Raw genomic sequence first — 23,150 nt, 5'->3', positions numbered from 1 at the left:
AAAAAAAAAAAAAAAAAAAAAAAAAATTAGCCAGGTTTGGTAGCGGGTACCTGTAATCCCAACTACTTGGGAGGCTGCGGCAGGAGAACTGCCTGAACCCAGGAGGTGGAGGTTGCAGTGAGCTGAGATCACGCCATTACACTCCAGCCTGGGCAATGGAGCAAGACTCTGTTTCAAAAAAAAAAAAAAAGAAAAAAAAAGGAAGGAAAAGGAGAGAGGAAAAAGGATTTAGAATTCAAGGATAGACTGAAAATAAAGTGAAAGGGGCCAATTTCAAGAATATGGAAATAGATCTTTTTTAAAAAGCAACAGTACACATACCAAAACACCATTGGTATGTACTTAAGATTGTCACCTGGGCAGTTGCAATGGGAGAAAATCTGGTAGATATGTTCGAAAGTGGGTTGACAAGGGAAATGATCAGTACAAACAACTCTCCAATACATCTGAGACTGAATAAACTACTCTGAGAATAAAAAAATAAAATTAGCAGCACCTAGCTGACACTCAGAGTTTTCCTGTTACAGGGATGTAACCTATTATGAGCAGGGAAACACAATACATGTTTTCTATTATTTGCCATAAACTGCTTTGGCTTAGAGAAATAAAAGTTTACAAAATGAAAATCTAAAAATCTGTTTCAAGTAGAATACGTAATCAGAATACTGAGACTATTCAGAGAGGTTGACCTCACAGTGATGAAAAATAAACATTCAGTCACACAAGCAACATCAATTCAATGTATTACTCCAAATAAGGCAATTTCTGAGAGCAAAGCCCTAAGAAAAAGGAGGGAATGAGAAAAGCATATACAGATAGTGACTATAATTTTCCTAGTTATGGGGTGAGAGGCAGAGAGAGAGAGATTTTCTGAAAATCAGGAAAAAACCAGTAAGACATGAAATATTAATTAAACTAGTAATATCAAAAAGTTAAGTCTCACAATAATAATAAACAGATTAAGAATACATTCTCAGATCTCAGATGTTAAAAAAAAAGAATACAAAGGCATGAGGTTTACTTTAGGGCACTGATTAACTCTATCATTAAGAGAGAGATGCCATTGGGACAGTTTGTCTCTACAAAGTAGACCTCAGGAAAATTTCTCTGGCATCCGGCAGTGGTGCCTGTCTCCTCATTAGAACAGACAGTAGCAAAAGAAATCAAAGGGGCAGGCAGCAGTCCAGGGAAGGCTGTCTCTCACTCTATGCCCACCAAGTGATGGCAGTTCTCCATGTCCTTTCACCCTTCATCTTTCCACTAAGCATACAAGTTAATCAAGTGACAGAGTTCATGGATATGTATGAAACAGATTCAGAGATACAATATTTCTTAATTTGGAAAGCATCTTTAGCAGAACACAAAAAGTTTCAATGTATCCATTAAGTTTATATGGTAAACTTTAAGGAACTAAAATTTGCAGAGAACACTAAATGTGGAGTTTTGCCTAAACCAAGTTCATATCTGAACCCCTGAAGAGGAGCTAAGGCTTTTTTTTTTAGCAAGTTTTACTGGAGTGACTTCCTAATTCTAGCTTATATGTGGTAAAGATCTTTTAATAGAGAATATTTACTTTACAGTTCTGGAGACTTATGCAAAACATTATTTAAATCTCTGTTCAAAGTCCAATTTCTTTGTCTGGAATTTAAAGTTTTCTCAGAAAAGAGAAGTTTTCTTTAAAAGTCTGTTTTACCATAAAAGGAAAACAAATTTAAATGTGTTCCAACTCATTTATTTTCCACAACTTGTAAATGGAAAGAGCCAACAACCAAATTGTTCTCTTATAGATTCATACACATAAACTGAAAAATCTGTCATCATATTAAAGACAGACATGAAAACCTTATGGAAATAAACGATTTGCTTTCCAATTTTTAAAACACAAGGTGAATTATACTATAGAAGCACTAATAAATAAAGAAGGCTAGGTATTTAACATTTGCTTTTTTTTTTTTTTCTTTTGAGACGGAGTCTTGCTCTGTCGCCCGGGCTGGAGTGCAGTGGCCGGATCTCAGCTCACTGCAAGCTCCGCCTCCCGGGTTTACGCCATTCTCCTGCCTCAGCCTCCCCAGGAGCTGGGACTACAGGCGCCTGCCACCTCGCCCGGCTAGTTTTTTGTATTTTAGTAGAGACGGGGTTTCACGGTGTTAGCCAGGATGGTCTCGATCTCCTGACCTCGTGATCCGCCCGTCTCGGCCTCCCAAAGTGCTGGGATTACAGGCTTGAGCCACCGTGCCCGGCCTTTAACATTTGCTTTTTAAAAGACTGGAAACAAGAAATATGAAGCAGCACTGCACACAAATATTTACTTCATATTCAAAATTATAAAGCATTTCAAGATACCTATCAATGAAAATAATGGCAAAAAGCCTTGTGTGCGCTTGTTAATATGTAATCCAAAATTGTTTTAAAAGTGCTTGAGCATAAATTTACTTAAGAGATTTGCTGAATTTGTCTTGCTTATGATATTAAGAATACTTATTAAACACAACAATTTTTACAATGGCAGCACGTGGTAAAATGATAAAATGTCCCTTCTGACGACAAGTCAAACCAGAGTCAACCCTCACTTTCCCAACTCTGGTTACCCAAATTTAAGGGAACGAACAGATTTGGAAAGTTCTGAAATACCTCTGGAATCACCAATAACCAAATTCTTACTACTTGTTACCTGAAACTCAGAAACCAAACAGATTTCAATAGTAGGCCTCTTTAGCTACCTGAACTTATAGCCCAAACTTTCTCTGTTTGCACTCAGGGACCCAAAGGATTCAGATGTCTGGGAATACTTATTTTCTTTAGTTTTGTTGTTGTTTTTGTTTTTTGAGACAGGTCTTGATCTGTAGCCCAGGCTGGAGTGTAATGGTGTGATCACAGTTCACTGCAGCCTCGACCTCATGGGTTTAAGCGATCCTCTTGCTTCAGACTCCTGAGTAGGTGGGACACAGGCATGTTATCACCATGGCCAGCTAATTTTTTGTAGAGCTGGGGTCTCACTATGTTGCCCAGGCTGGCTGCAAATTCCTGGGCTCAAGCAATCCTCCCACCTTGGCCTCCCGAAGTATTGAGATTACAGGCATGGGCCACTGTGCCTGGCTTTTTCACTGTTCTTTGGTTCACCCTTTGTACACAAAAATGGGATTTTATATTTTGATTTTTTTCTTGTATGTAGGTACTACCTATTTAGTATTTTCTCATGCTATTACACAGTCCTCATAAACATCATTTTAATAACTTTTTAACATTCCCATTGAAGGGATTTGGTGTAATTTATATAAATTTTGTGCTATCTCTGCATGTTTATCTGGTCCATTTTCCCCCAAAACTATGATGCAACAAAAATTTCCAAACGCCTTTTGTATATTTAAAGCAAATTTTATTCTGTGTTACAAATACAGCTAAGTATTTTATACTATTTTAAGTGAAATGTTCAATAATAAAATAGACATTAAAAGCAAAAGTTTTCTTTCTTTTCCTTTCCTTTTTTTTTTTTTTTTTTTTTTTGAGACAGAGTTTTGCTCTTGTTGCCCAGGCTGGAATGCAATGGCACAATCTCGGCTCACTGCAACCTCTACCTCCCAGGTTCAAGTGGTTCTCCTGCCTCAGCCTCCTAAGTAGCCAAGACTACAAGCACCCACCACCACACCTGGCTAATTTTGTATTTTTAGTAGAGATGGGGTTTCATCATGTTGGTCAGGCTAGTCTTGAACTCCTGACCTCAAGTGATCCACCCGCCTCGGCCTCCCAAAGTGTTGGGATTACAGTCATGAGCCACTTCACCCAGTTTTTTTTTTTTTTCCCCCAAAGAGACAGAGTCTCAGTATGTTGCCTTAGGCTCAAGTGATCTTCCCACCTCAGCGTCCTGAGTAGCTTGGGACTACTGGCAAAAAGTTGTTTTGTTTAAAGTAAGCCAGTAATAATAACAAAATAAAACAAAGATTTTTGCAAATTGTAACTTAGTAAACATTCTTTTGATAACTACCTGCTCTCATTTCTTAGGGTTCAAAATATAAATCTTAAAAGTTCAAAATAAAAATCCTTCTTCTAAAGATTTTGTATTTTATTTTATTTTTTAGAGACAGGGATTTGCTCTGTTGCCTGGTTAGAGTGCAGTGGCACAACCATAGCTCACTGGAGTCTTGAGCTCCTGGGCTCAAGGGGTCCTCCCACCTTAGCTTCTTGAGTAGCTAGGGCTACATGCATGTGCCATCATTCCTGGATAATTTTTTTGTTGTTGCTGTTGTTGAGACAGAGTCTCGCTCTGCTGCCCAGGCTGGAGTACAGTGGTGTGATCCTGGCTCACTGCAACCTCCATCTCCCAGGTTCAAGCAATTCTCCTGCTTCAGCCTCCTGAGTAGCTGGGATTACAGGCATGCATCACCACACCTGGCTAATTTTGCGTATTTTTAGTAGAGATGGGGTTTCGTCGTGTTGGCCAGGTTGGTCTCAAACTCCTGATCTCAAGTGATCAGCCCACCTCAGCCTCCCAAAGTGCTGGGATTACAGGCATGAGCCACAGGCTCCCAGCCTCTGCTGGATAATTTTTTAAAGTTTTCTGTAGGGACAGGATCTCACTATGCTGCCCAAGCTGGTCTTGATCTCCTGGCCTCAAGGGATCCTACTGCCTAAGCCCATGAAAGAGCTGAATTACAGACGTGAGCCACAGCACCTGGCCTAAAGATTTGCATTTTAGATTATATATTCTTTTAGTTGACATCAGTGGACACCAATTATTTTGCCCCAGGTCCCGTTGCCAATTTCCCATAAAAATGAGATTTAGTAATTAGAAGGTAACAAAAAGATGTACTAATCTTTGCTTTATAAATATTGTTTTATTTATTTATTTATTTACTTTTTAATTTTTTTGGAGACCGATTCTCACTCTGTCGCCCAGGCTGGAGTGCAGTGGTGCAATCTTGGCTCACTGCAACCTCTGCCTCTCAGATTCAAGCAATTCTCGTGCCTCAGCCTCCCGAGTAGCTGGGATTACAGGCATGTGCCACCACCCCTGGCTAATTTTTGCATTATTAGTAGAGATAGGGTTTCACCATGTTAGCTAGGCTCATCTCAAACTCCTGACCTCAGGTGATCCGCCTACCTTGGCCTCCCAAAGTGCTGGGATTACAGGCGTGAGCCACCATGCTAGGCCAAATATTGTTTTAAAAGGACAAAGAAATATGTCACATTTATTAAATAAATTGCCTCAAAGTAATATTCAACTTATACTTAATATTATAGTATCAAAACTGCAAAAACAGAAGCTCTGCGAAAACTATTAAATGAAGTTCTCAGTTTCCTTGAAAGATCTCCAAGGAGTGTAACATTTGATGTGTTGCTTTGTGTCTGTTTTAATTATCAAGTATGACCCTTAGAACCCCCAAGTGCTCCTGAGGTAGCGGGGCAGGGTAGCGGGGGGCACATATGCATGAATATCCACACAATGAAATTATGAGCATAAAACCTTGGGAAACCACATTTCCAAGAAAGGAGAGCAGAATGAGAAGAATGCCTGAGAAAGTATTTGCTTGATGGAAAAAACCATAGACATTATCAACAAATCTTTACCATACATGATGACCTTTACTTAACAAAACCAAGAAAATATCACAACCTTGCAATTGTTATAGATTTAAGCAGCTTTTGTGACTTTCAAGTAAAAAGGAATTCATGATATCTTTGTTCAGAATTCAGCAGAGGTCTAAATCACTTCAAAAGCCAATTTATCATTTTGTCTGTTTGTCTTCAGCTCACTGCCACCTCTACCTCCTGGGTTCAAGCAATTCTCCTGCCTCAGCCTCCCAAGAAGCTGGCATTATAGGCACCTGCCACCACACCCAGCTAATTTTTGTATTTTTAGTAGAGACAGTGCTTCACCATGTTGGTCAGGCTGGTCTCAAACTCCTGACCTCAGGTGATCCACCCACCTCGGCCTCCCCAAAGTGCTAGGACTACAGGTGTGAGCCACCGTGCCCAGTCAAGCCAATCTATCTTTAAAATATATATATTTTTTGAGACAGAGTCTTGCTCTGTTGCCCAGCCTGGAGCACAACGGTGCAATCTCGGCTCACTGCAACCTCAGCCTACCAGGTTCAAGCGATTCCACCACCTCAGCCTCCCACGCAACTGCGATTATAGGCGCACGCCACCATGCCTGGCCTCTTTAAAATATTCTTAAAGATAGCCTTTTACAACTTCCCACAGGTAGGTAGTTGAGGTCAGATTGTAGGACAATCTACCGCTACCACCTCTCTAAAAAGCTCCTGCTACTCTGAGGGCCATCTTCAGAATGGAGTGCCCAAACTAAATAATTATTTTTCTGGCTTTATTTACTCTAAGAAATTTATTTAAGAACCTCAAAATTAATAAGCTTGAAAGTTTCCCTCTTTTTTATGGTGGCCAATATGAAATGCTCAGCTCCATCTGTGAAGGCAAATGCAACAGAAAGATTTTTCTCAAAATAGAGAGAAATAGTATGAAAAGTTTTGCTGATGGCCCTTTAAACACTTCTGCTATAACAAACACATTGAGATCCTCATTTTACCTCTCACTTTTCAGTTTTAGCCCCTGACTTCATTAAAATCAAGGTGAAAAATACTCTGTACTCACTCTGGCATTCTATGAATTGATGGATAAAAGTGCAGTCCCCGCCACTCTTTGAAAGCAAGTGCTCTAATAAAGAAAGAAACACCTTTAAGGATATAGTTTGTTGCTGTCTTTGAAAACCAACAGCAAAGGTAGGAAAACAGAAATGTATTAACATGGTACTAAGTAAGACTAATAAAGGTTCAATATATTTTGATACTAAAGCAGACATATTTTGGAGTTAAATGACTGAAAATTATTATTAATTTGTACACTGAATGGTTAGCTTTTAAAGGTGTAGTTTTTATCCAAAGAGGTCAAGAAAATCACATAAATATATTGTTTTAAAATGGTTCTTCCACTTTAAAGGTTCTTCTATCTTTTGTCCACTAGAGCTCAACAAGTACCCTTAAATAATTTATTTGTCATTATTAAATTAATTTTCAAGTGATTGTTCTATAATACTCCCTCTTCAAAGCTATTCATCTCAGTTAAGAGGCAAAAGGTAAATACTTTAAGAATATCATAAAGTAATACCATAAAATTTTTAAGAAACTGATGTAATGTTTTAGGTTTTACATATTCATTTCATAGTCTTCCCCTTTGAGTCACTTAATCTGTACCTCATACAGTATTAAAACATTAAATTGTTTATCTCTGCCCAAATGATCAAAATCAGTGCCTATTCATTTCAAAGAAAGAGCTTGGTAAATGGTTTTGCTCAAGTCAAACAGAATTTATTTTCATTTAAAAAAATGGATGGAGACAATAAAACCTAACATAGCGGTTAAATAAAAGTTCCACTCCTTACAATAATCTTTATTGTGATTTAAAGAGTTACTTCTGAATCTGGATAATGTCCTTTAATGAGTATTTATATCTTTCAAAACTACCAAATTGATTTTGGAAGTTAAAGTGTTAAAAACATATTCTGACATAATGACTACTTGGAAAGTGTGAAAGCATTAGAATCTGTCAAAGGGGACACATGAGTTGGCACCACTCTCCCTATATATAAAAGCCTCCTTCCCCTCTTCTCCACCTCAAGCCACGTTACTCCTCGATCATCTCAACTTTGCATGACAGGCAGACACCACCTACTCCGATCATGCTTTATCTCTCTTTACATCCTTCCTGCTAGCTATCTTCTCTAATTCTATACTAAAATCTATCATTATGCTTTAGTAAGTTACAAGGTGTGCAGAGCCTCCCATCTATCATCACAATCAGTGTAAGACAAAAACATGTAGGGAAAAGGTTGATAAAACTTGTGCTTTGGAGAGACCAATGCATTACATATCTAGAATACTATATAGAGATACAATATAGCCTCAAAAAGAAAAAAATACTAACTGCAACATAAATTTGAAATTAAAAAAAAAATCTAATAAATAAGAATTTGACAACTGGAGCCAGAAAAAGCAAAAGAGGAGCCCTCAGTATAACAGTAATTGCCAAGATAAAAAGTTGTTTTTCATAAATCCTATTTTAGATATGGTAACACTTTCAAAACTCAAACTATATCATCATGTTATATATATAAACTCATTGGGAACGAAATTTTAACTTAGCTAAAGGACTTTACAAAACATATTTGAAACATATTTCAGACTAATATCAAAGGACTTAAGATGACATTTGTTAAAGAGGGACATACCACTATTACTTACAAAGCTAACAATCACACTTCTATCTGAACTCTACATTAAAGTATTTACTAAACTGGTTTAGATAAAATCCAAGATTAATATAAAAAGATACAAAACCACTCTACTTAAAATACATTTTATTTACATATATGAGTTTCCTATGGATTTTTATTGATATACCTATGCTATCCAATACAATAGCCATTAGCTACTGTAGTTACTGAACCCTTCATAAGTGGCTAGCTCTAATTGAGATGTCCTAAGCATAAAACAAATGTACAATGATTTCAATGAATTAGTAAGAAAATTGTAACATGAAATATTTCGTTAATAATTTATTAATCATTTTAATATTTATTAACATTGAAATAATATTTTAGATGCTATAGGCAAAATATATCATTAGAATTTGTTTTGTTTATATATATATATTATAAAGATGGGATCTTGCTATGTTGTCTGTGATCAAGTGCAGTAGTTATTCACAGGTATGACTGTAGTGCACTATAACCTCAAACTCATGGCCTTAAGGGGTCCTCCCACCTTAGCTTCCCAAGTAACTGGGACAACAGGCATGTACCACTGCACCCAGCTTTTTATATTTTTAACGTGTGTGATGGTTAATACTGAGTGTCAACTTGAATGGATTGAAGGATACAAAGTATTAATCCTGGGTGTATCTGTGAGGGTGTTGCCAAAGGAGATTAACATTTGAGTCAGTGGGCTGGGAAAGGCAGACCTACCCTTAATCTGGGTGAGCACAATCTAATCAGCTGCCAGTGGGGCTAGAATATAAGCAGGCAGAAAAATGTGAAAAGAGAGACTGGCCTAGCCTCCCAGCCTACATCTTTCTTCTGGCTGGATGCTTCCTGTCCTCGAACATCAGACTCTAAGTTCTTCAGTTTTGGAACTTGGACTGGCTCTCCTTGCTGCTCAGCTTGAAGATGGCCTATGTGGGACCTTGTGATCATGTCAGTTAATACTTAATAAACTCCCCTTTATATATATAATATATATATTCCATTAGTTCTGTCCCTCTAGAGAACCCTGACTAATACAATGTGGCCGCCAGAATTTTTTTAAATTAAAAGACAGGGTCTTACTGTATTGTCCAGGCTGGAGTACAGTGACACAATCATAGTTCATTGCAACCTTGAATTCCTGGGCTCAAGGGATCCTCCCTCCTCAGCCTCCCAACTATCTAGGACTACAGGTGTGTATGACCACACTTGGCTAATTTTTAAATTTTGTGTAGAGACAGAGGTCTCACTATGTTGCCCAGGCTGGTCTCAAACTAATGGCCTCAAGTAGTCTTCCCTGCTTGGCCTCCCAAAGTGCTGGGATTACAGGCACATGATACCACACCTCACTAATTTAAAAAAAAAAAAAAAGCAAGTAATCTTTTTATAGATGGGGTCTCACTATATTGCCCAGGCAGCTTTCAAGCTTTTGGGCTCAAACAATCCTCCCTCAGTGGGATTACAGGAGCAAGCTACTTTGCCCAGCAGAACATTTAAAATTATGTATGTGGCTCTCATTATGTTTATTTTTTATTTTTTTGACAGGTCTCACTCTGTCACCCAGGCTGAGTACAGTGGTGTGATCACGACTCACTGCAGCCACGACTCACTCTGTTGACCTCCCAGGATTAAGTGATTCTCCCATTCAGCCTCCTGAGGAGCTGGGTCTCAGGTGCACACCACTATGCCCAGCTAATTTTTAATTTTTTTATAGAGATGAGGTCTCACTATGTTGCTCAAGCTGGCCTTGAACTCCTGGACACAAGCAATCCTTCCACCTTGGCCTCCCAAAGTGCTGGGATTATAGGTGTGATCCACCACACCCAGCCTTATGTTTATTTCGGACAACACTGTCCTTTACTCTCTAAGATATATTCAGATTATGCTTATTAGATAAGACACACAAAAAATTTACAGTACAAAACCTGTGCTTTTAGTAGCTACATTATATTTAATTTTTAAAATGGGATTCACTGAAAGTATTATTAATTTTAACATTTTCAGATATTTAAAAATATTCTCTTACAACTATACTTGGCTCTCTATTATTTAAAGAGTAATTTAGTTAAAATTATATAATATGGGTATGGACATTGGTAATACTGGGATACTTGATAATTGGTTCGTTATTATATTACAAGTGATTCAGAATGGAATTAAGTGCCATCTTATTCCAAAGTCCACTCTTACCTAAGTTTTGGTGTATATCCAGAAATTTATCATTTGGTTTCTTTTAAAATATTCTATTAGTCACTATCATACCACTCAGTATATCACCACCAAAAAAGCAAGCACACAAATAAGGAAAAAATAATTATATCAAGGAGTTACCTTTAAGTATCTAAAATATTTATTCTTAAAATCAAGGAGTCTTTAACAATTATATTAATACAATATGAAAGCAGTCTACTATTATTTTCATCTGAATCAATTGCAACTGGAAAAAAATGAAGCAGTAATCTGACAACTCTAAATAGTATAAAGATGGCTCCATGTATATAAATGATTCTCTTAATTGAAGGAATGAATAGCAGTTTCCCAGCTTGGGTTAATACTAACATTATTAATATATATAAGAGGGTGATGATTGATTGACTGCTTTTTTATTTTTCTTTTTTTTCTTTTTGAGACAGGAGTCTCACTCTGTTGCCCAGGTTGGAGTGCAGTAGCACAATCTGGGCTCATTGCAACTTCTGCCTCCCAGGTTCAGGCGATTCTCCTGCCTCAACCTCCTGAGTAGCTGGGATTACAGTAGCATGCCACCATGCCCAGCTAATTTTTGTATTTTTTGTAGAGACAGGGTTTCACCAAGTTGTCCAGACCTTGGTGGTCTTGAACTCCTGACCTCAAGTGATCCACCCACCTTGGCCTCCTAAAGTGCTGGGAGTACAGGTGTAAGCCACTGTGCCAGACATGATTTTGTTTTTTTGAGACAGGGTCTCACTCCCATTGCCTGCAGTGGCGTGATCTCAGCTCACTGCAGCCTCGACCTACTGGGCGCAAGTGATCCTCCCACCTCAGCCTCCTGAGTAGCTGGGATTACAGGCGTGTGGCCACCATGCATAGCTAATTTTTGTATTTTTTGTAGAGACAAAATTTCACCATGATGCCCAGGCTGGTCTGAAACTCCTGAGCTCAAGCAATCTGCTTAATCCCAATGAATATAAACCACACCTTTAAAAATTCTCAAATTTAAATTCAATCAAATTGGAATTTTAAAAAGTCCATGCATTTTACAAAACATACATAGAATAGTCAAACTGCAGTGATTAATGAACATTTTTCTTGAGAGTTTCAAAATTCATTACATATGCAATATAAAGTTTCGACCTTGCAGCTAACATATACAGTTACCTGAGCCTATACTGCCAGTTCTTGATTAAAAACTGACCAAACAAAACCAAACCAAAGCAGAACCAAAAAACCCACCTCCTAACTCTACCAGTTTGATTGCTGCCCAAGAACTATTATGATATCCCCTGATACATGGAAAAAATATTTTTTCTTTTCTTTTCTTTCTTTTTTAAAAAAAAAGACAGGGTCTCACTCTGTCACCCAGGCTGGAGTACAGTGGCACAATTATGGCTCATGGCAGCCTCAACTTCCTGGGCTCAGCTGACCCTCTCACCTCAGCCTCCTGGGTAGTTGGGACTACAGGTGCACACCACAATGCCTGGCTAAGGAAAAAATATTTAATAAGTTCTGTGTATCAACTCTGATATCTTCCACTAACTTCTGTAGAAAACTGAGATGAAAGGCACATAGATTGGTAAACACAGGAAAGAGTTTTATTTCTACTGTACTCCAAGCACCTAGCGCAGGGTCTGGCACACAGTTGGTGCTCAATTAATGTTAGATGGAAGGGGAGAGAAGGAGGATGACTAGGGATCTTCAAGACTGAAGGATAATAGAGGCCACTGGGTAAAAAGTACCCCATGTAGTGACGGGAAAACCAATAGTGGTTATATGTTTTTGGCAAGAGGGAACCCATGCTGTTCAGAAAGAAGGGTCACAGAACCAATAACTAATAAAAGATTTTTCTGATGGCAGAACAAACTGACCCTGTTCTCTCTGATCAATGAAACAGATGGGATAAACAAAGTATTTTCTATGACATGTCCAAGGGCTCAATAAGCTGTTAAATAAACTCAAATGTTTTAAATGGGGGTCAAGTATCCCTGGAAGCAGAACTTGATGAAACAAAATGGTAGTACAGCTCTTTGAAAAACAGAGTGGTGAAAAAGAGCTATATTATATATTGCTAAAGTTGAACTTTATCATTTTCTTATTGGAGTAATTGAAATTTCCATATAACAAGGGATATCTAAGAATTGATCACAGCATCAACGCTTACGAAATAAAGGAAAGCTTGATTTTTAAATGATGGGGTTCAACGATCCATGAGAGCATGCTTTTCATTCCAAACACTTAAAACCCTGAACTCTTTATCCTGCTTAAAGACTAAAATGATATCATAATATATATATATATATTTAAGTTTTTTACACTACCTTTTTCTGTGCTCCCATTTATTTTAGGTAAGAAGTCATCAACTTGTATCCCTAGGATTAAGACAGTATATCATTGCCTGATCAAAGAAAGTATTACTTTAAATGTGGTCTCAAGTGTAACCATGGCATTCTGTATTCCTAAGATTAAGATTGTATAGAACACGTTAAATTTATTTTTACTAGAACGGTTCAATTTGCCACTTTCTATTAATTCTGAGAAAAGACTACAACTGCTTAGTGGCCTTCCAATGAACCTTAAAAGAAAAGGGATCCTGCTGTTCATGTACTTTTCTTATTTAAATATCCCTGGGTAGAAGATCTCAGATGCAGAAATTTCACTCATCTCAAGGAAAACAATGGTGCCCACTGGTGGCAATCAAGCATATTTTTAAAGAAAATTTCCTAAAAGTATAGATATCTTTATAACTAATACATTTTAAAACTATCCCTTAAAATACTCAATGTGGACAGTAAACAAAGTCAAAAGTTTAAGATAAAATTTCAGGTTTAAGTAAGAAATTTGGATGACACCTACCTAAGCTAAGCTGCTGCATTCTTTAAGAGCTTTCTCCTGAAGATGTTCTAACCGTACTGTAAATATAAGTCCAAAAAAAAAAATTCACAGATAAAAAGAAAAAAAAAATCGATTTCTGGATTAGCTAACTTACCTTGTAAAGCTGTTAGCCTTTCATTGGTGAAATCATTATCAGCTTGCAAAGCTTCTATTTTTGCCTGGAGCTCCTGTTCTTTTTCTTCCATTTCATCTATTTTATGTTGTAATTCTTTTTTCTCAGCCTGTCCTTTCTGTTGGATTTCCTCTTGTTTTCCCTCTGCTACCTAGAGAAATAAGAAAATTCAGTTATTCAACAAAACTAACTTTGTTTTAAGAGCCCTAAGCCAGGAATGCCTTTATTCACTTAAACTTCTAAGAAAAGTGTTCAATATTACAGAACATTATCTGTAAACCTGACATTTCTTTCTTTTTTTTGAGACGGAGTTTCACTCTTGTTGCCCAGGCAACTTCCGCCTCCTGGGTTCAAGTGATTCTCATTCTTCAGCCTCCCAAGTAGCTGGGATTACAGGCATGCACCATCACACCCAGCTAATTTTGTATTTGTAGTAGAAACCGGGTCTCTCCATGTTGGTCAGGCTGGTCTCGAACTCCTGACCTCAGGTGATCTGCCCACCTTGGCCTCCCAAAGTGCTAGGATTATAGGCATAAGCCACTGTGCCCGGCTAACCTGACATTTCTAAACCAGTAAAGATGATAAAGACAAAGGCTTGACGTCAAAAAATTATTTGCATTGGGTTACTCCTCCATAACACCCAGGAGAGAGAAACTTGGAGGAAGCAAGTAGGGTCAGTACACACAGAGGTAAAGGGTCAATGTGGAAAAAAAAAATATTTTTAAAGAGGGAAGTAAGATTTTTCCCCAAAATTACTATTATTTCAGTTTTTAAGTTTATAATGTTAACATTCTGAAATTTTAAACAAAATTGTTTAGTAAAGAGATGACAGTACAATCATTATTCAAAAAGACCTCTGCCTATAGTTTGGATGTTCCTCCCCCAAGCCTCAATGTTGAAATTTGATCCTCAATGTTGGAGATGGGGTCTAATGAGAGGTGTCTGGGTTATGGGAGCAGATCCCTCATGAATGGCTTGGTGCTGTCCTCATGGTAATGAGTGAATTCTCACTCCATTAGTCCCATGAGAGCTGGTTGTTAAAAAAGAGTCTGGCACCTCTCCCAGACTCTCTTGCTTCCTCTCTCACCATGGCACATGTGCCAGCTCCACTTTGCCTTCTGCCATGAGTGGAAGCAGCCTGAAGCTTCAACCTGCAGAACTGTGACCCAAATAAACCTTTTATCTTTATAAATTACCCAGTCTCAGCTATTCCTTTATGGCAACACAAATGGACTACAACAATCTCCTTTTAACAAGACCAACCTTGAAAACTGTCATAGGTTAACCGAAGGAGGTATGCTCTGGTCTTCTCTAACAAACACATATCTTCTAGGCACTCAATCCATGGTCTGAATTAAATCAAGATGGATCTTCACAAACAGTTATAAGATTTTTTTTTCCTCAGTTATAAGATTCTAAAGGACCAACTACACATTCCTCTATCATTACCCTATGATCTGATCTGTCCTTATTCTAAATGTCTCATAGATAAAGGGAATGGCATCTAAAGCAGAGTTAACAGCATCCTTGAAAGCTAAAAGGGAAGAGATCATTCCCAGATTCTCTCTGGGCTTGTTCCAGCACAGCACTAAATAGCTGGGCTCTGCCTTTTAGATGGCCTAATGATAAGCAGTTTTAGGTTTTAAAACATCTGAATATCATAGGTTTTGCCGATTCTCATCTACTTCCTGTTATATATTTCAAAAATGTCTATTGTGAAGCACTGACTACATATTCATCCAGAGGAACTATGTCAGCATTTACAGGCTTTCAATTATCTATAGTAATGGAGGTTGGGCTAAATGGAATACAGACACCTTCTTTTCACTATAAATTTCAACTGTTATCAAATTTTTGCATCAATAACTATTCAGCAATACCTAAAATCTTTTATAGAACTCTTATTTAATATGTAGTACCACCTACATCCTGCTTTCATACTTTCAGCATAATTTAACACATTCAAGGAGACTATGCAAATCAATTCAAAATATCTATCTATACCAACGGTTTTCAAACTTTTGTGTGTGTGTGTGTGTGTGAGACGAAGTCTTGCTCTGTTGCCAGGCTGGAGTGCAGTGGCGCAATCTCGGCTCACTGCAACCTCTGCTTCCCGGGTTCAAGTGATTCTCCTGCCTTAGACTCCCAAGGAGCTGGGACTACAGGTGCGCGCCCAGCTAATTTTTGCATTTTTAGTAGAGACAGGGTTTCACTATGTTGGCCAGGATGGTCTCGATCTCTTGACCTCGTGATCTGCCCGCCTCGGCCTCCCAAAGTTATGGGATTACAGGCATGAGCCACTGCACCCAGCCCAAACTGTTTTTTGTTTGTTTATTTTTCCTTTGAGATGCAGTATCGCTCCGTGGCCCAGGCTGGAGTGCAGTGACATGATCTTGGCTCGCTGCAACCTCCGTCTCCTGTGTTCAAGCAATTCTACTTCAGCCTCCCGAGAAGCTGGGATTACAGGCGACCACCACCATGCCTAGCTAAAGCAATACCTAAAACCTTAAGCTATCCAGTATGTTAGAGATTATTAGCTTAACATACTTTCAGGCAGAGTAAATACATACCTTTAATTTATCAGATAAATCTTTAATCTCATTAACTGCTCCATTATATTTATTGGCTAATTCTCTTAATTCTTCCTGAGTCCTTTCATTCATTTCTTTCAGATGGGTACATTCATCTTCAGTATTACTCAGACTTCGCTGCGATTCAAGTTTACAGGCAATTTAATTAGAATAAGTGTATATTTGTTATTTAGAATTCCTTCTAAATTAAATCTATAAAAAGTATAATTCTATGGACTATTCTAAATCAACATCTGCCCTGGACTTTATAAAGCTGAGTTAAAGAATTTCAATTTACTTCAGGTATATACTAAAACAGAAAACATAACTAAGAATTAACAACAACAACAAAAAAGAAAACTAGAGGGAGAGTAGGGGCAGGAAAAGGATGCTGCCATTATATAATTACATTTTTGAAAGGCCAATGGGTGTGACTTTTAGCTGTGAAAATATTTTAAGCCTATCAATCCTTGAAAGCAAGTTTAATAATATCCAGCAATTAATTTAATAAAAAATTAAAAGACAGTAATTTTCTTTCTTTATATATCAAATTAATCACACAACAGTGAATCAGGCACTATGGGATAAGGTAGCAATACAAACTATACCTGTAGTAAGGAAAGGTATGTTTACCATTTAATTTCTGATGAGCATTTTAACTAATTCTAGTAATACATTATGTATGTGGTAATTTTGCATTGGTTCAAAGAAATGATCTATATTATGAATTAAGAGTTTTGCCCCAAATAAAACTGCATTTTCATTGTTCCTCAAAGACCTAGAAAGGACCTTGGAGATGATTTCACCTTCGAACTTCCTAAATATGCGACACAGTTAGCTTTTCTCTCTAGAGAGTGAATTAAAAAAGAACAAGAAGTGTAGTCTCTTGGCCTTACACTGACCACCCTCAAATAGAAGCAAAGCAAAACCAAGTGACAGGAAATCAGTTCCCCAGCACATATCATGGTCTGCTGTATGAAGGGTGAATCCTAAGCAGAATGCAAACAGTAAGATTTCCTGGTTACGTTTTTATTTCCTCAGCCATTGACTAGGGAGCATAAGTACCAAAACTAACATGGTTATGTGGAGAATTCCTGTCAATGAAAGCAGCGTAACTGTTCCATCCCACCTGACAGACAGAAAATATTTCCTAACTATATAATAATACTCATGTTTAAAGCATCCTGGAATGCTTGAGTTTTTTTAAACACTCATAATATTATTTAGTATTTTTTTTAAGTTGAAATACCTCAACTTCTGAAAGTTTTCTAACCACTTCAATTTTCTCCTGAAGAACCCGCCTCAGGGACTCTTTGGCTGTTGTCTCATAGTTATGTTTATCCTCTTGTAATGCTATAAGTTCCTTTCGTAAACTATCTTCTGTTTGATTCTAGAATAAAATATATTTATAATTATAGACAAGTTATTTTTTTAAAGCATTTATTGTTTGAGAAAAATTAACACATTATGATATACTTTAAATTGTATGTTAAGGTACCTCCAAACACAAATGATGCTGGCCCTGTATTAACTAAAGATGTATTTAAAAGTTGCATAAGTAAATTATGCCTTCATAAACATATTAATTTCCACTTCTTATAGAAAAAAAAGTTATAGGCAATTAAGAATTTCTCTAAAATATACAAAATTAATTACTCTTATATTTGTCATATTTTCTGCAAGTCCCCATATTTACATTTGTAGGCAAAAATAATCAATTACCTTCAAAGGCACCAAGCATTTTAAAACAATGGTTAAAACAAAAAGAATAAGCGTACCATGGGGGAAAAGCAGACTTCATGTCTGGGGCAGGAAATGTATAAAATGAGCTTGAAACATCTTGTCTGAAATGACAGCATGAAGCTATCAATCTGAAAGACATTTACACAGACCAAAGATGGGATAATTCAAGCATCAATAAGAAAAATAGGCTGGCCGCAGTGGCTCACGCCTGTAATCCCAGCACTTTGGGAGGCCGAGATGGGAGGATTGCATGAGCTCAGGAGTTCAAGATTAGCCTGGGCAACATAGCAAGACCCTGTCTCTAAAATAAGAAAAACAACTGCACCAGATTTAAATACATCAAATGTGTTTAAATCTAAGTGAAGGGAGAAAACACTTCATGGCCAGTCTTTGGTAGATGAAAAAGAACCAATTCATTATTCTGAAATCTAATAAATAAGGGGAGAAAATCACTTATCTTGCTTTCCCCACAGAAAACATACCTCAGGGTTATTTAAATTTTTTTATTCCAATAGCTTTAGGGATACATGCGGTTTTTGGTTACATGGATAAATTATGTAGTGTTGTTGTCTGGGATTTTAATGCACTCATCACCTGAGTAGTGTATATTGTATTCAATAGGGATTTTTTCATCCCTCACTCCCCTCTCACTTTCCCAACTTCTGAGTCTCCAATGTCCATCATACCACTCTGAATGCCTTTGCATAACTATAGCTTACCTTCTACTTATAAATGAGAACATTTGGTATTTGGTTTTCGATGCCAGAGTTACAAAAAACAATGGCCACTGTTTTTTTCTTTTTTTAGAGAAAGGGTCTCTCTTTGTCACCAAGGCTGGAGTGCAGTTCTGCGAACATAACTCACTGTAATCACAAACTTCTGGGCTCAAGTGATCCTTCCACCTAAGCCTCCCAAGTAGCTAGGACTACAGGTATGTACCACCATGCTAAGCAAATCTTTAATTTTTGGTAGAGACTGGGTTTTGCCATGTTGCCCATACTGGTCTCAAACTGCCCCGCCTTTTTTTTTTTTTTTTTTTTTGAGACAGTCTCGCTCTGTTGCCCAGGCTGGAGTTCAGAGGCGATCTTGGCTCACTGCAACCTCTACCCCTCAAGGTTTAAGCAATTCTCCTGTCTCAGCCTCTCGAGTAGCTGGGATTACAGGTACATACCACCATGTCCAGCTAATTTTTGTATTTTTAGTAGAGATGGGGTTTCGCCATGTTGGCCATGCTGGTTTTGTACGCCTGACCTCAAGTGATCTGCCTGCGTCAGCCTCCCAAAGTGCTGGGATTACAGGCATGAGCCACTGTGTCTGGAAGGAAACTTCTCTTTACAGAAGTAACCCAGCTAAATGAGTGAAGGAATAACAGAATTACATCACTATTTTTGTAACTTTTTTTGTGGTGGCTGTTGTTGTTGAGACAGAGTTTCACTCTTGTTGCTCAGGCTACAGTGCAATGGCACAGTCTCGGCTCATTGCAACCTCTGCCTCCCAGGTTCAAGGGATTCTCCTGCCTCAGCCTCCCGAGTAGCTGGGATTACAGGCATGTGCCACCATGCCCAGCTGATTTTGTTTTAGTAGTGACGGGATTTCTCCATGTTGGTCAGGCTGGTCTTGAACTCTCGAGCTCAGGTGATCCGCCTGCCTCAGCCTCCCAAAGTGCGGGGATTACAGGAGTGAGCCACTGAGCTCGGCCTTATTTTTGTAACCTTAATGAAATAATGGACTAGGCTGGGATCATTAGTGATCAATAAAATCTCAAAAAGAAAGACAACTAGACATTATGTTGTTCCTTGGTGGAAGAACACAATACCATCCATAAAGGGTTGTTGACAAAAAGAAAAATTGAACCTAAATCAGATCAAATCTCTAGATGGAACTACTAATTTATGGAGTGGGAAGGGGAGCTAAAAAATGTTTACATAACAATGCAGACTGAGTGAAATTCTAGAGAACAAATGACCCAGTTTTTTCAAGAAATATTAATTGTTAACAGAAAAAAGACAGACTTCTACGTGGGTATTCATTACATAATTATTTTTATTTACATGGATGTCTGAAATTTCTCATGACAAAAGATTTAAAAGAATTGTGGAAATGTATAAAGTTTTTAGCATATGCTCAAAATGATAGTCAAAGAAATGATGTTACATAAAAAACTATGCATTTCATTTTACACATTTGAGATGAATACCTACTTTGGAGCATGCCTGTAATTGGTTTCCCATAACTTCTAACCGTGATAAGAGTCTATCTTCATCTATTAAAGCCTATTGAAGAAAAATTAAACATAAGTAAAACCCGAGTAATTATAAAGTCACATGTATATAAAAAAAGGTTGCTACTGACAACAAAAGATATAAAAGCATAAAACTGACCAGCATCCACTGTAAGATGCTAAATTTTCAACAACTTGCTCATTAGTTAGGAAATAACTTTGTCTTTGTTTGCTACATTTTAGTTTATTTAACATGTATAGAATATTAAACTATTTTTAAATGTTTCTTAAATATAAAACAACTGGAATACCTGCCAACTGGTATCTGAAGCCTCTTGGGTGATGGCTAGTAGCCGCTGAAGCGTGGCTAACTTCTGTTCCAACATTTGTTCCCGATGTAAGGCCTCCTAGTATTACAAATCACAAAAGAGATTCTAATAAGCTCATCATGATTCTTTTGAGGAGTGATCAATTTTCAGCACATTCTAAAATATTTTCATATTACATCCCCCTTGATATATTTTAAAGTATGTGACACTTGATACTACTTAGTAAAATATACAGCAGTCCCCGCTCATCTCTGGTTTCCCTTTCCAGTTTCAGTTATAGTGCAGTACAAGATACATTGAGAGAGACAGACAGAATGTTGACATCCACATATTTTTTTTTTTTTTCCTTGGACCATAAAATTTTATTGGAAGGTCAGGGGAAGAGCCAGGGGTAAGGGTCCCTTCCTTCCCATCCCCTTACCCAGGAGACACCCCCCGAAGGACAGCAGAAGCCCCCAGAGCCTGCTGCCTCAGAGGACCTTGGAGGCGGACAGGTTGTTGTGGTGATCTTCCTGGCCCTCGAGCAGGCTGCGGTAGGTGGCAATCTCCTGCTCCAGCCGTGACTTGATGTCCATGAGCCGCTGGTACTCCTGATTCTGCCGCTCACTATCAGCTCGCACATCACCCAGCTGGGCTTCAACACCACTGATCAGTGCCTGGATATGTGCCAGCTGGGCTCCAAAGCACGCCTCGGTTTCTGCCAGTGTGTCTTCCAAAGCAGCTTTCATGCTCAGCTGGGACTGCAGCTCAAGCTCAAGACCCTGGAGGGTGCGCCGGCAGGTCAGTGACCTCGGACCTGCTTATCTGGAGCTGCTCCGTGTGGCCAGCCACCTCCCGGTTCAATTCTTCAGTCCGGCTGGTGAACCAGGCTTCAGCATCCTTCCGGTTCTGCTCGGCCATGACCTCGTATTGGCTTCGCATGTCACTCAGGATCTTGGCGAGATCAGTGCCCGGAGCCGAATCCACCTCCACACTGACCCGGCCTCCCACTTGGCCCCTCAGCACACTGATTTCCTCCTCATGGTTCTTCTTCAGGTAGGCCAGCTCTTCCTTCAGGCCCTCGATCTGCATCTCCAGGTCAGTCCTGGCCAGGGTCAGCTCATCCAGCACCCTGCGCAGGCCGTTGATGTCGGCCTCCACGCTCATACGCAGAGCCTGCTCTGTCTCAAACTTGGTTCGGAAGTCATCTGCAGCCAGACGGGCATTGTCGATCTGCAGGACAATCCTGGAGTTCTCAATGGTGGCACCAAGAATCTTGTCCCGCAGGTCCTGGATGGTGGTGTAGCAGTGGCTGTAGTCGCGGGAGGGCCCGGGCCCCTGCTTCTGGTACCAGTCGCGGATTTTCACCTCCAGCTCGCCGTTGGCCGCCTCCAGGGCGCGCACCTTGTCCAGGTAGGAGGCCAGGCGGTCGTTGAGGTTCTGCATGGTGAGCTTCTCGTTGCCTGCCAGCAGCCCGTCGGATGCGGCCAGGACGCCGCCGTAGCCCCCGGAGGAGGACGAAGACACGAAGCGGGCAGAGGACACGGACACACCGCGGCCGCCGGAGCCCCCGTGCATGCTGGGCGCGCGAAAGGCGACCCCCGGCCCAAAACGCACGGAGCCGCCGCCCAGGCCTCCGAAGGACGACGTAGCCGACGACTGGCGATAACTGTAGGAAGTCATGGCGAGGCGGAGCACGGACGGAGCGACCCTGGTCCCAGAGGCTGCGATTCGCGGAAGGAGCCTGACAGCCACATAACTTTTATTCACATAACGGTATACTGTTGTAATTGTTCTATTTTATTATTATTGTTAATTTCTTACTATACTTAATTTATAAGTTAAACTTTATCATAGGTATGTGTATATACAGGAAAAAACATAGTAGATATAGGGTTTGGCACTATCTGTGATTTCAGGCATCTACTGGGGGTCATGGAACATATTCCCTGCAGATAGGAAATGACTACTTTACGTATATGGGCCACATCATTTTAGTCTCATTTGTTGGGCTGAAAGTATCACCATTAGAGGTTCTCTAACTGCAACTTCTCCCCAATAGAAAACAAGTCACCTGTTTTTGTTTTCTTTTTATGCATAATTTGGAAGAGCAAGTTTTTAAAAACATACAATAGAAAAAGCTAACAAATGTTTCAGGTTTGCATTTTATACAAACACACACACACACACACACACACACACAGTGTGTATGTAGACATATACCTATACATACATACACATATATACAGTCATGCACCACAAAACAACATTTCAGTCAACTATAGACTGCATATACACAGTAGTCCCAAAAAATTATAATGAAGCTGAAAAATTTCTATCGCTTAGTGACATCATAGCCATCCTAACACTGTAACACAAGGGGGCATTACTTGTGTGTTTGAGATGTTGGTGTAAACAAACCTACTGTGCTGCCAGTTATATAAAAGTATGGCACATATAATTATATATAGTGCATAATACATAATAGTATTATATGACTATTATTGGTTTATGCATGTACTATACTTTTTATTGTTAATTATATATTCCTTCTGCTTACTAAAAAGAAAAAAAGGTTAACTGTAAAATACCTTCAGAGAGGTCCTTTAGGAGGTATCCTGAAGAAGGCACTGTTATCACAGATGACAGCTCTATGCATGTTACTGCCCCTGAAGACCTTTCAGTGGGATAGGATGTGGAGGTGGAAGAGTGATACTGATGATCTTGATATTGTGTAGGCCTAGGTTAATGTGTGTGTTTATGTCTTCATTTATAACAAAAAAGTTTAAAACATTTTTAATAAAAAGCTTATAAATTAAGAATAGAAACAAATTTTTTTTTTTTTTTTTTTTTTTTTTTT

The 23,150-nt window shown here is 38.7% G+C and overlaps 1 protein-coding gene and 1 pseudogene across 2 annotated transcripts in view; both read right to left on the bottom strand.

The window, feature by feature from the left end:
* The window catches only part of SLMAP (sarcolemma associated protein), a 109,658-nt gene that overhangs the window by 59,944 nt on the left and 26,564 nt on the right, over window positions 1–23,150 (bottom strand). The window contains 8 exon segments of the mRNA XM_017894173.1: window positions 6,607–6,669; window positions 12,763–12,816; window positions 13,306–13,353; window positions 13,431–13,599; window positions 16,019–16,156; window positions 17,268–17,408; window positions 19,963–20,034; window positions 20,294–20,389. Coding sequence (XP_017749662.1) covers window positions 6,607–6,669; window positions 12,763–12,816; window positions 13,306–13,353; window positions 13,431–13,599; window positions 16,019–16,156; window positions 17,268–17,408; window positions 19,963–20,034; window positions 20,294–20,389 — 781 coding nt within the window.
* On the bottom strand, window positions 20,643–22,060 carry LOC108543605 (keratin, type I cytoskeletal 19 pseudogene; annotated as a pseudogene). The gene has a single exon (XR_001889618.1). The product of XR_001889618.1 is annotated as a keratin, type I cytoskeletal 19 pseudogene (transcript).

This window comes from Rhinopithecus bieti, unplaced genomic scaffold (genome assembly GCF_001698545.2).
Source record: "Rhinopithecus bieti isolate Rb0 unplaced genomic scaffold, ASM169854v2 scaffold_21649, whole genome shotgun sequence".
Lineage (NCBI taxonomy): Eukaryota > Metazoa > Chordata > Mammalia > Primates > Cercopithecidae > Rhinopithecus > Rhinopithecus bieti.
Note: the sequence above shows the minus strand (reverse complement) of the source record. Positions and strands in the feature narration are given on the sequence as shown.